The 14,005-nt window shown below is 36.7% G+C and overlaps 1 protein-coding gene across 2 annotated transcripts in view; it reads left to right on the top strand.

The window, feature by feature from the left end:
- CNTLN (centlein) overlaps window positions 1-14,005 on the top strand; it is a 354,675-nt gene that overhangs the window by 74,735 nt on the left and 265,935 nt on the right. For both annotated transcript variants that reach the window (XM_059924674.1, XM_059924673.1), the window contains exon 3: window positions 9,483-9,567. In XM_059924674.1, the coding sequence (XP_059780657.1) occupies window positions 9,483-9,567 (85 nt within the window). The remainder of the gene's footprint in view (window positions 1-9,482; window positions 9,568-14,005) is intronic.

Genomic DNA, 14,005 nt, shown 5'->3' with positions numbered 1-14,005 from the left:
GTTCTATTTTTTAAAAATTTATTTATTTTATTTTTGGCTGCGTTGGGTCTTCGTTGTTGCGGGCTTTCTCTGGTTGTGGCCAGCTGGGGCTACTCTTCATTGTGGTGCACGGGCTTCTCGTTGTGGTGGCTTCTCTTGTTGCGGAGCATGGGCTCTAGACACGTGGGCTTCAGTAGTTGTGGCACGCAGGCTCAGTAGTTGTGGCTTGCGGGCTCTAGAGCGCAGGCTCAGTAGTTGTGGTGCACGAGCTTAGTTGCTCTGCAGCATGTGGGATGTTCCCGGACCAGGACTCGAACCTGTGTCCCCTGCATTGGCAGGCAGATTCTTAACCACTGCGCCACCAGGGAAGTCCTGTATTTTCAAGGTTTCTAATAGATTGTTTAGATCTACTTGTTTTTGTTTTATTTCTTGTTTTTGTTTATACTTTAGTCATTCTTTTATGTCTTTAAAGATACTTATTTTAAAATCTTTTTCAGAGTGTTCTAATGTTTTCATTTTGTCTAGAATGATTGCTTCACATTATTGCATTAGTGTGTGCATGTGTTGTGTTTGTGTGTAGAGCATGTTTTTTCTTAATGTGTTTTGGATTTTTTGTCTGTGGTCACATCTTGTGTGGGAGGGTTGCTGTTATGGTTCTCATCCTCTTCTTTCCCCACTACTCCTCCTTTTCTAATGCTTTTTTCTCTAGAAATTTTGTTCTTGTCACTAAATTGTCACCCTCACCGCAACCCCCCATCCTGAAATAGGTTTTATATTGGTAGTTTGGGGCTCTTAGCCAACAGTACAACAGAGGATTTACTATACTTAGTACATGAGCTGTGGGGTGCTTTGGCTCAGCCTGTGATTGGATGCTGTATCTATAAACTTTTGCCTTTATAGACTTTCATGTAAGCCTTAATTCCAGGCAAGGATGGGCAGAAGTTTTTTCAGCCTTCTTTCAGGTGATGGGAGTTCCACCCCAGTCTCTGATTTAAAACAATGGGCCTGGCTATGCTTCTACTTATTGAGCAGGACATGTTTATTCCCTGTAGTCTCCAGGAGCCAGCCTCCTTTCCACCTTAGCCTGCATCTGGATCTGGACAGCAGACAGCGGCTTCATCCCCATTCATAGCATTGTATTTCTGTTTAGTTTGTGATCCTCAGATGTGACTGTGTCTCCTTAATTTTTTTCCTTTGTGTTTTTCTATTAATACTATAATTTAGAGAATATAGAAGAGCCTCAAAGTGTGAACTTACTATGCTAACTTATTGGAAGTCTAATTTAAAAATTTTTAATGTATTATTATGCCATCTGCATCTATCTCCTTTAACTAGTGGTGTGCTTTTTTTGTTTTTCGTTTTTTTAATTGAAATATACTTGACATATAATATTATATTAGTTTCAGGTGGACTACATAGTGATTTAACATTTATATACATTATGGGATGATCATGATAAGTCTAGTAATCAACTGTCCCCATGCAAAGTTATTACACTCTTATTTACCCTATTCCTTATCCTGTATGTTGCATCCCTGTGGTTTATTTATTTCATAACTGGAGGTTTGTACCTCTAAATCCAATTCACCTATTTCCCTTCCCTCCTTCTCTGGCACTACCCATTTGTTCTCTGTATCTATGAGCCTTCTTCTGTCTTGTTCTCTTTGTGGTTTTTTTTTCTTCTGTTTTTCAGATGTCGCAGATAAGTGAATTTATACGGTATTTGTCTTTCTCTCTCTGACTTATTTCATTTAGCATAATTCCTCCTAGATCCATTCATGTTGTTGCAAATGGCAAGGTTTCATTTTATTATACCTAAGAAATATCCCATTGTGTATATATACCACATCTTTATCCATTCATCTACTGATGGGCACTTAGGAGGCTTCCATACCTTGGCTATTGTAAATAATGCTACAATGATCATTAGTACGCTTATATCTTTTTGAACTAGTGTTTTTGTTTTCTTTGGGTAAATACCCAGAAGTGAAATTGCTGGATCATTATGGCAGCTCTATTTTAAACTTTTTAAATTTTTTGAGGAACCTCCATACTATTTTTCATAGTGGCTGCACCAGTTTACATCCCCACCAACAGTGCACATCCTCACCAATACTTGCTATTTGTTGTCTTTTTGATGATTGCCATTCTGACAGGTGTGAGGTGGTACGTCATTGTGGTTTTAATTTGCATTTCCCTTATGATTAGCGATGTTGAGCATCTTTTCATGTGTCTGTTAGCCATCTATATATCTTCTTTCGAAAAATGTCTATTCAGGTCATCTGCCTATTTTTTATTTTAATTTTATTTTTTTTGGTGTTGAGTTGTATGAATTCTTGGTATATTTTGGATATTAACCCCTTATCATCAAATATACTGTTTGTAAATATCTTCTCCTATTTAGTATGCTTCCTTTTTGTTTTGTTGATTGTTTCCTTCATTGTGCAAAAGTGTTTGAGTTTGATGCAGTCCCATTTTTTTATTTTGCTTTTGTTTGCCTTGCCTGAGGAGGCAGATCCAAAAAAATACACTGTGACTGATGTCAGAGAACATAGTGCCTAGGTTTTCTTCTAGCAGTTTTATGGTTTCAGGTCTTTTATTTAAGTCTTTAATCCATTTTGAGATTTTTTTTATGGTGTGATAAAGTGATCCAGTTAGATTTTTTTTTTTTTTGCATGTAGCTGTCCAGTTTTTCCAATACCATTTATTGAAGAGGTTGACTTTTCCCCCATTGCATATTCTTACCTCCTTTGTTATAGATTAATTGACCATATAAGCGTGGGTTTATTTTTGGGCTCTATTCTGTTCCATTGGTCTATGTGTCTGTTTTTGTGCCAGTACCATACTGTTTTGATTACTGAAGCTTTGTATTATGGTTTGAAATCAGAGAGTGTGATACCTTCAGCTTTGTTCTTCTTTCTCTAGATTGCTGTGGCTATTCAGGGTTGTTTTGTGTTTCTATACAAATTGTAGAATTATTTGTTCTAGTTCTGTGGAAAGTGCCATTGGTATTTTGATAGGTATTACATTGAATTGTAGATTGCCTTGGGTAGTATGGTCATTTTAACAACATTGATTCTTCCAATCTAAGAACATGGTATATCTTTTCATCTATTTGGGTTACCTTAAATTTCTTTCATCAGTGTCTTATAGTTTTCATAGTATGAGTCTTCTACCTCTTTGGTTAGATTTATTCCTAGGTATTTTATTCTTTTTGATGCAATTGTAAATGGGATTTTTCTTAATTTCCCTTTCTGATAGTTACTTGTTAGTGTATAGAAATACAACTGATTTCTGTATGTTGATTTTGTATCCTGTAACTTTATTGAATTCATTTATTAGTTCTAACAGTTTTTTTTTTGTAGCTTCTTTAGGATTTTCTATAGTATCATGTCATCTGCAAACAGTGGCAGTTTTACTTTTTCCTTTCCAATTTGGATTTGTTTTATTTATTTATTTTTCTAGTCTGATTGCTGTGGCTAGGACTTCTAATACTATTTTGAATAGAGTGCTGAGAGTAGGCATCCTTGTCTTGTTCCTGATCTTAGAGGAAATGCTTTCAACTCTTTACCTTTAAGTATTATGTTGGCTGTGGGTTTGTCATATATGGCCTTTACTATGTTGAGGTAAGTTCCCTCTATTTCCACATTCTGGAGAGTTTTTATTTTAAATAGGTGTTGAATTTTGTCAAAAGCTTTTTCTGCATCTACTGAGATGATCATATGATTTTTATTCTTCAGTTTGTTAAGGTGGTGTATCACATTGATTTGTGGGTATTGAACCATCCTTGCATCCCTGGGATAAATCCCACTTGATCATGGTGTATGATCCTTTTAATGTATTGTTGAATTTGGTTTGCTAATATTTTGTTGAGGATTTTCAACAAAAAATCCTGTAATTTTCTTTTTTTGTCTTTGTCTGGTTTTGGTATCAGGGTGATCCTGGTCTTGTGGAATGAGTTTGGAAGCATTCCTCCCTCTGCAGTTTTTTGGAATAGTTTGAGAAGCCTATGTGTTAATTCTGCTTTAAATATTTGGTAGAATCCACCTGTAAAGCTGCCTGGGCGTGGACTTTTGTTTGTGGGGAGTTTTTTGATTACTGATTGAATTCCATTACTGTTAATTGGTCTGTTTATGTTTTCTCTTTCTTCCTGATTCAGTCTTAGGAGTTTGTATATTTCTGGGAATTTGTCTACTTCTTTTAGGTTGTCCATTTTATTGGCATATAATTGTCCACAGTAACCTTTATGATCCTTTGTAATTTTATGGTGCTGGTCTTAACTTCTCCTTTCCCATTTCTGATTTTATTTATTTGGGCCATTTCTCTTTTTTTTTTTTTAATTTTATTTATTTATTTATTTATGGCTGTGTTGGGTCTTCGCTTCTGTGCGAGGGCCCTCCCCAGCTGCGGCAAGTGGGGGCCACTCCTCATCGCGGTGCGCGGGCCCCTCACTACTGGCCTCTCTTGTTGCGGAGCACAGGCTCCAGACGCGCAGGCTCAGCAATTGTGGCTCACGGGCCCAGTCGCTCCGCGGCATGTGGGATCCTCCCAGACCAGGGCTCGAACCCGCGTCCCCTGCATTGGCAGGCAGACTCTCAACCACTGCGCCACCAGGGAAGCCCTCTTTTTTTTTTTTTTTATAAATTTTATTTATTTATGTATATATGTATGTATGTATGTATGTATGTATTGGCTGCATTGGGTCTTCCTTGCTGTGCGTGGGCTCTCTCCAGTTGTGGCGAGCGGGGGCCACTCCCCGTCGCGGTGCGCAGGCCTCCCACCGCGGCGGCCTCCCCTGTTGCGGAGCACGTGCTCCAGGCGCGCAGGCTTCAGCAGTCGTGGCTCGTGGGCTCTAGAGCGCAGGCTCAGTAGTTGCTCCGCGGCATGTGGGATCCTCCCAGACCAGGGCTAGAACCCGTCTCCTGCATTGGCAGGCGGATTCCCAACCACTGCGCCATCAGGGAAGCCCTCTCTTTTTTTCTTAATGAGTCAGTTTTGGATAGAATGTTCTGTATATATTGATTAATTACATCTCGTCTAACGTGTCATTTAAGGCCAGTGTTTCTTTATTGATTTCTGTCTGTATGATCTGTCCATTGATATTAGTGCTGTGTTAAAATTCCCTACTGTTATTGTATTACTGTCAATTTCTCCCTTTATGTTTCTTAATATTTTCTTTATGTATTTAGGTGCTCTTATGCTTAGTGTATATATATTTACAATTATTATATCTTCTTGTTGGGTTGATCCCTTGATCATTATGTAATGTCCTTCCTTGTCTCTTGTTACAGTCTTTAAAGTCTATTTTGTCTAAGTATTGCTACCCCAGCTTTGTTTTTGTTTTCATTTGAATGGAATTCCTTTCTCCATCCCCTCACTTTTAGTCTGTGTGTATCTACATCTGAAGTGAGTCTTGTAGGCAGCATAGATATAGAACTTATTTTGTGTCCATTCAACCACTCTTTGTCTTTTTTTTTTTTTTAAAGGCATGTTTTTCTTTCTTTTTTTTTTTTTTTTTTTAATTTTTATTTATTTATGGCTGTGTTGGGTCTTCGTTTCTGTGCGAGGGCTTTCTCTAGTTGCGGCAAGCGGGGGCCACTCTTCATCACGGTGCGCAGGCCTCTCACTATTGCGGCCTCTCTTGTTGTTGAGCACAGGTTCCAGATGCGCAGGCTCAGTAATTGTGGCTCACGGGCCCAGCCGCTCCGCGGCATGTGGGATCCTCCCAGACCAGGGCTTGAACCCGTGTCCTCTGCATTGGCAGGCGGACTCTCAACCACTGCGCCACCAGGGAAGCCCTCTTTGTCTTTGGAGCATTTAGTCCATTTACATTTAAAGTAATTATTTAATAGCTATGTATTTATTACCATTTTGTTAATTGTTTGGAGATTGTTTTTGTAGGTTTTTTTTTGTTCATTCTCTTCTTGTTCTTTTGTTTGCTCTCTTCCCTTATGATTTGATGACTATCTTTAATGTTATGTTTGGGTTCCTTTCTCTTTTTTGTTTGTGTATTTGATATAGGTTTTTGACTTGTGTTTACCATGAGGTTCATATATAACAACCCATATATATGTGATTAATTTAAGTTGATGATCTCTTTAAGTTCAATACAGTCTAACAACCCTACATTTTTACTCCACCCATCCCCACATTTAATGTTTTTGATGTCATGTTTTACTTCTTTTTGTATTTTGTATCCTTTACATATTGTAATAATTACTTAGTATGGATATGGATGATTTTACTATTTATGTCTTTTAACCTTCCTACTAGCTTTATCAGTGACTGACGTACTACCTTTACTGTATGTTTATCTTTACCAGTGAGATTTTTCTTTCATAATTTTCATATTTCTAGTTGTGGCCTTTTTTTCTGCTTATGGAAGTTCCTTTAACTTTTCTTGAAAAGCCATTTTAGTGGTGCTGAACTCTTTCAGCTTTTGCTTGTCTGTAAAACTCTATCTTTCCTTCAAATCAGAATGATAGCCTTGCCAGGTAGAGTATTCTTGGTTGTAGACTTTTTCCTTTCATCACTTCGAATATGTCGTGTAACTCCCTTCTGGCCTGCAGAGTTTCTGCTGAAAAGTCAGCTGATAGCCTTATGTTAGTTCCTGTGTACTTAACAGGTTGCTTTTCTCTTGCTGCTTGTAAGAGTCTTTTATTTTAATTTTTGCCATTTTAATTATGATGTGTCTTGGTGTTGAACCTCTTTGGGTTCATCTTTTTGGGGAGTCTCTGATTCCTGGCCTTGGATGTCTGTTTCATTCCCCAGGTTAAGGAATTTTTCTGGTATTATTTCTTCAAATAAGTTCCCTGCTACTTTATCTCTCTCTTCTCCTCTGCTACCCCTATATGCAAACGTCAGTATGCTTGATGTTGTTCTAAAGGTCTCTTAAACTATTTTCCTTTTTAAAAATTCTTTTTTTCTTTTCTGCTTGGGAGAATTCTACTGCTCTGTCTTCCAGGTGCTGATCCTTTACTCTGTATCATCTAATCTACTGTTGATTCCTTCTACTGTATCTTTTATTTCAGTTATTGTATTTTTCAGCTCTTGTTTGGCTTTTCTTTATATTTTTAAACTCCTTTTGGAATTTCCACTGTGTTCATCCAGTTTTCTCCCCAGTTCATTGAACCTCTTTTTGATCATTACTGAATTCTTTTTCAGGTAGATTGTTTATCTCTACTTTGTTTAGTTCTTTCTTTTACTGAGGTTTTGTGTTATTTATTTGTTTGGAACATATTTCTCTGTCTCCTCATTTTGCCCTATTCTCTATGTTTATTTCTGTATGTTAGGTCAGTCAGTTACATTTCCCAATTTGGAGAAGTAGCCTTATGTAGGAGACACTCCATGGGGTCCAGTAGCACACTCCCCTCTCATCACCAGAGCTATGTGCTCTAGGGGTTCTCCTTATGTTGGCAGCATGTATCCTTCTGTTGTGGTGGGGCCAACTACTGTGGATATGTTGTTAGGCAGAGCTGGCCCCTGGCCCAACTGGCTGTGAGGCTGTGCCTCATGCAGTGGCTGTAGGCCTGCTGGAGAAAAAGGTAGGTTTTCTGTGTCATTGGCTGTATGCCCAGGGGAGCCTGGGGCTGGGTCCTTGCATAGCTGTCTGTGCAGCCTGGGGTGACTTACAGCTGGTGCTAGCCCACAGGTGGGTGCCAAGTCCCCTGGTGCTAGTAGGGTAGGGGGAGGATTCCAAAATGGTACTTGCCAGTGCTGGTGTTATTGCAGTAGAACAAGTCCCCAGAAATGGCTGCCACCAGCATCTCTGTCCCCCAGGGGGTCCCAGTTGCCTCTTGCTTCTCCAGGAGGCTCTCCAAGACCAGCAAGTGGATCTGATCCAGACTCTTTTCATACCGCTGCCTCTGCACTGGAACTTGGACTATGTGAGATTTTGTGCATGCTTTTTAAAGGTGGAATCTCTGTTTCCTATAGCTTCCAGCTCTCCTGAACATGAACCCCACTGGTTTTCAAAGCCAGATTTTCTGTGGTCTTATCTTCTTGGTGTAGGATATCCGGGCTGGAGAGCTTGACATGGCACTCAGATCCCTTGCTCTTTGGAGAAGACCTCTAAAATTGTGATTATCCTCCCAATTGGGGGCCACCAATCCTGGAGTGTGGATCCTGACTATATTGTGTCTCTATCCTCCTTAGCTAACCATCTTATTGTGGTTTCTTCATGTCTTTATTTGTGGAGTATCTTTTCTGCTAGTCTTCAGTCTTTACTCTCATAAATAGTTGCTTCATAAGTAGTTGTAATTTTCATGTTGTCCAGGGAGGGAGGTGAGTTCAGGGTCTTCCTACTCTGCCACCTTGGTCACCAGCAGTGGAATGCTTTTATGATTGGTGTCTCTTAATTCTAATATCCCCTGTGCCTTCTAAACTCCTTTGCTTCATCTCTTTCTTAAGTAAGGGTTCTTTCTTTCTTCTTACCTGTATACTTTGTGATTCATGAGTGATTTAGGTACAGATTTCTATTTATTTTACCTATTTTTAAAGTTTAAAAAAAATATAACTGAGCACCCAATACAGTTCTCCCCGATTTATTTATTTATTTATTTATTGGCCACACCCCACGGCAGGTGGGATGTTAGTTACCCGACCAGGGATTGAACCTGTGCGCACTGCATTGGAAGTGCAGAGTCTTAACCACTGGACTGCCAGGGAAGTCCCCCCCATTTATTTAATGTTGGTTATTAGTAAGTTTTCTCTCTTTTGAGGCTTTTACTTAAAAAATGATAACTATTTTATTTACTTATTTATTATTATTTTATAATTTTATTTATTTATTTATTTATTGCTGCATTAGGTCTTCCTTGCTGCGTGCAGGCTTCCTCTAGTTGTGACGAGTGGGGGCCACTCTTGGTTGGGGTGCGCTGACTTCTCAATGCGGTGGCCTCTCGTCGCGGAGCATGGGCTCTAGGCATGCGGGCTTCGGTAGCTGTGGCACGTGGGCTCAGCAGCTGTGGCTCGAGGGCTCCAGGGCGCAGGCTCAGCAGCCGTGACGCACGGGCCCAGTTGCTCCGCGGCACGTGGGAGCCTCCTGGGCCAGGGCTCAAACCCGTGTCCCCTGCATTGGCAGGCGGACTCTCAACCACTGCGCCACGAGGGAAGTCCCCGATAACTATTTTATTCTTAACATAATTGCATATATAAAGCATTTACATTAACAAGAGCATATTAACATATTCAGTAATTATTTTAAATTTATGATATAGTGGCTGTTGTAATCAAGATTAAATGTGTTTTAATATGTTTTGTAATGCATCTAAATATAGAAACTAAACTTTTTTTTTAGTATGAACTTGTCTTAGTTGTCAGCAGTTGTAAGTTGTTGTCGCTTGCCATATGGTTTCTGATTAATTCTGAAAGGGCTGTCAACTTCTGATAATTTAATTTTCTATATTTTAATGTGAAACTCATTATCAGGATGTGAAAATTTAAAGAATTTTTCTACCAGTTATGACTAATAAACTTTCAATATATATATTTTTTGTTTCTAGAGAAAAACAGAAATCTGAAGCAAAAGACAGAAAAGTTTTAGAAATTCTGCAAGTCAAGGATGCTAAAATACAAGAATTGGAACAGGTTGGTGTTACAACAGAAAATACTAAATTTATAATATTTGTTCCAGGTAGTAGGTCTTTACAAATATTTAAAAATTTTTTTGCAATAATGTTCATAAAGAATATCAGGGTCATTGTGTCAAACTATTACTATAGTCAAATTACTATAGTACTTTAGTCAGTTATTCTTTGTTTTCTGAATTAATAGACTATGTTATTTATACAATAAAACTCTTAAGATGATATTGTAATTTTATAGTAGTAACTATCAATCAATCACTTTTTGTTGAAATCTGCTTTTTTTTTTGTAACAATTATCATTCCCTTCTGAAACTTAGAAATTTTAAAACGGTTTAATTTGTAGAAAAGATTTAACAACTGGGATGATTCTATTTGATCTTTTGAAAACTTGCATTTGCAAATTATGCAATTCTATAATTGTAATTATACAATTACATATAACTATATATTTTAAATTTTATTATACTCAGTATATTATTACTACAAAAATCCATGTGGTCATTGCTTCCAGGAATAATCTTCAAGGTATTAACATCTTAAAAATAAAGGTGAAAGAAATTTAAGAATGGCCTATATCGTGATATAATATTTAAATTCATTTTATACCCAGTAGCTCTTTATAGGCTAAATTATCTGTATTTTCTAGATTAAATGAAGGTTCTTTCTGGCACCTATGCTCTTCCGACTTCTTACTCTATTTTCCTTCCTAGCCAATTAAACAATCATGAGAACTTTCATCTAAAGTTGGTTATTGTTATTAAGTTGTTTTATTAAAGGACTAAAAATGGAAGTTAATGTAGATAAAAGATTAAATAATTTTTTCATTCTCTACATCCATATAAACTTGTTCTAAAATTGAATATAGATTCCTATATGACATATAAATTTGAAATTTATACCTTTTCTAGCATTGTATTTTCCTTATGAAAATGTCATAATTGGTGCTATAATGATAAAAGTTTAAAAATAACTTTTTGGTTTATTTTGGGAAAAAGCAGTTGTATTTGCCACTCGAATATCAAACAATATCCAAATGAATTTTAAGATAGATAAGTATTGCCATATGCCTTGTATATTAATTAGGCTAGTCTAAGCTGCCTAATAGATACAATGTTAAGACTTGGAAGTGGCAAACATAATTTGTACCAGCATTTCATTGAGAAAAACCAGTCATGGCCACTGTAAGATTCAGGGGATTTGGGAAAATGTAGATCCAGGCTGAGCAATCTCTTCCTCAGTCACAAGTCTGTTCTGTGGGGGAGAATGGATTTTGGCACTCTTTTTGATATCCTTTGGCATTAAGTTTGCAATACTTTAGGGAATGCTCAGTTTACCAGGTCTAGATAATAATACTGTAACATTTAAAAAAATGTTGACTTTCTTAAATGACAATATATTTTTCCTTTGTCTTTGCTAAATTCTTTTTCTGCTTCCTTTTCCTTGGGTAGATATTATTTCATTATTTACTTTTTGAGTAGAATCGTTTAGCTCATAAAATATTAAATGCCCATGAGAGATGTTATTTGTTTTTTAGGCACCTAATTTGTTTTCTAGGGCCTTTAATTTCTTAGCCTAAACCATGTGTACTTTTGTGCAATAATGGTTGTCACTTTCTACAGGGTATATTTTCAGTTTAATTCAACAAATTGCTGTATTAAATGTAGACATTATCTTGTGATGGTACTGTGGAAAATTCAGAGTGAAATTTCTTGCCTTTAATGATTTCTAAGTCTCTATGAGCAGTAGGGTGGGGATAAAAGTGAGGTGCAAGTAACCATATTTTGCTACATTAGATTAAGGTTCTGTGAGGGTGGGGACCCTTGTATACCCAACATCTAATATTTACCATATTGCCTGATTTATAATAGATGCTCTTTGAATATTTTAAAATGTGGGACTTAAATTGAATAAAACCAATGTATTTTAAGTGCCATGAGAGAATCACAAGCAGAATGCTATAAAGATTCGAAGGAAGGAGAGATTAAATTCTGTGGAGAGGTCTTAAGGTATTCAAATGGTTTTAATCGGTAGAGATTATAGGAGGATTTGCCCATGGTGAACATCAGGCAAAATTCTTGAAGGTGGGAGTGTAGAGTATGTTTGGGTGATACTGAAATTTATAGTTTGTTTCATAGATAATATGTAGCCGTGTAGGCTGAGATAAGACGAATGTTATATCGGACCTGTATTAAGGAAAGGCCTTGATTGCTTGAATGAAGTAGTTGGACTTACAGGCCAAAGGAATCTATCTAAGCTTTTCATTCACTTAAATTAATTAATCTGTAATCTCTGAAAATAAAACTGATAATCCAGTATACAATTAGAAAAAGAAAAGCAGAAAGTAGAATGATCTGTAAGGAGATTATTTCATAGTATAAGAGTAATGACATGAATCTGAACTACTAGTTTTGCAAGAACTAAAGATATATAAATTAGAACCATAAGGAACTGACAGTAATTTGAAAGTGACTCTTAGGTTTTCAGCCTGGAGAATCCAGGAGAGCAGTGGCGTTGTTGTCAGAAAGAGGGTTAATATAAAGAGGTACAACTTACTGTGAGGATGACTTCTGAGCTTCTTTTAGACAATTTATGTTTTAGTTATTGGTGGGAATTCCATTTAGAGATTTTTAAGCAAACCATTGAAAGCATGGATCCAATCCTTGGGAAGGAGTTTTCTCCTTGATATATAGATATTTAATGTTATAGTTAGAGGGAAGACTTTAAACAGAATTCTAAGAACTAGATATTTGCTGATATTATTAATGGGTGAGAGGAAGAACAAGTTTCAGTTAAAGAGATGAAGACTGTTCAGAGAAGTAGAAAGAGAGAAGTATAATATCATATGTCATGAATTGAGAGAGGAGAGTTTCAAGAAGCAAAAGGTGGTTAATGTAAAATGTTACAAAATTCATGGGGTTTGTGAAAAAATATTAAATTCAGCAATCACGAAGTTTTTAGTGATTTTAGAAAGCAACACAAGTGGAATGGTATATGACATTCTAAGAGATCACTGAATTCTTAGAAAGTAATGGAAACAAATGAGGAAGTTTAACAGTGCAGAGAAAGAAATTTTTGCATTTAAAAAATGTTAGGCAAAATATTTGAAAGTAGTGGAGAAGGAATTAAAATACACAATACAAAAGACTTAATTGAGTTAACAGAATTCTAGTTGAAGGTGGAGACCATGAGATCAAGAAGATAACAAGATTTAATACATTTATTCTAATTTTTTCATCTTTTTAGTCATTCAGATTATATCTTAATTTTCTTCTTAAACTATTATCTTTCCTCCAGCATTCTTTCAGTTAAATTTGTTATATATTTGTTCATCCTTTAACATTGCATATTTAGATGAATCTCTTGTATATACTACTTGGTTGAACTTTGTGTCTTGACTCAATATATACGTCTTTACCTTTTTAGAGGTAAGTTTATTCCATCTGCGTAAGATCTGATATACTTATTTGATCTTTGTTCTCTGATTGACCTTATGCTTTCTGCTTTAGTATTTTCTTTGTCTTTTTAAAATTTGCCACATATCTGTCTTCTCTTCATTTGTGTGTGTGTGTATGTGTGTGTATATGTGCATGCACTCTTATGTTGATAATTTGTAAGGTTTAGGGTCTGTATCAGTTCGTCTAGTGATTAAATTTATTATTTTATATATAATATTTAACACTATACTTTTTAAAAATATTATTTATTTATTTATTTATTTATTTATTTATGGCTGTGTTGGATCTTCGTTTCTATGCAAGGGCTTTCTCTAATTGCGGCAAGCGGGGGCCACTCTTCATCGCGGTGTGCGGGCCTCTCACCATCGTGGCCTCTCTTGTTGCGGAGCACAGGCTCCAGACGCGCAGGCTCAGCAATTGTGGCTCACGGGCCCCGTTGCTCCGCGGCATGTGGGATCTTCCCAGACCAGGGCTCGAACCTGTGTCCCCTGCATTGGCAGGCAGATTCTCAACTACTGCGCAACCAGGGAAGCCCAACACTATACTTTTTAAAATTGAAGTATAGTTGATTTACAATCTTATGTTAGCTTCAGGTATATAGCAAAGTGATTCAGTTATATATATGTGTGTATACATATATGTATATATATTCTTTTTCAGATTATTTTCCACTGTAGGTTATTACAAGATATTGAATATAGTTCCCTGTTCTATACAGCAGGTCTTTGTTGTTTATCTTCTTTATATATAGTGGTGTGTAGCTGTTAATCCCAAACTCCTAATTTATCCATCCCTCCCTTTTCCCTTTGGTAACAATGTTTGCTTTCTATGTCTGTGAGTCTGTTTCTGTGTTGTAAATAAGTTCATTTGTGTCATTCTTTTGGATTCTACATATAAGTGATATCATGTGATATTTGTCTTTGAACACTATACATCTTGATGCTAACATATTCTAAAAAGTATAGATAGTATCTCTCAACTGCA

The sequence above is a fragment of the Balaenoptera ricei genome, chromosome 6 (genome assembly GCF_028023285.1).
Source record: "Balaenoptera ricei isolate mBalRic1 chromosome 6, mBalRic1.hap2, whole genome shotgun sequence".
Taxonomy (NCBI): Eukaryota; Metazoa; Chordata; class Mammalia; order Artiodactyla; family Balaenopteridae; genus Balaenoptera; species Balaenoptera ricei.
This window is presented reverse-complemented; position numbering and strand designations above follow the sequence as displayed.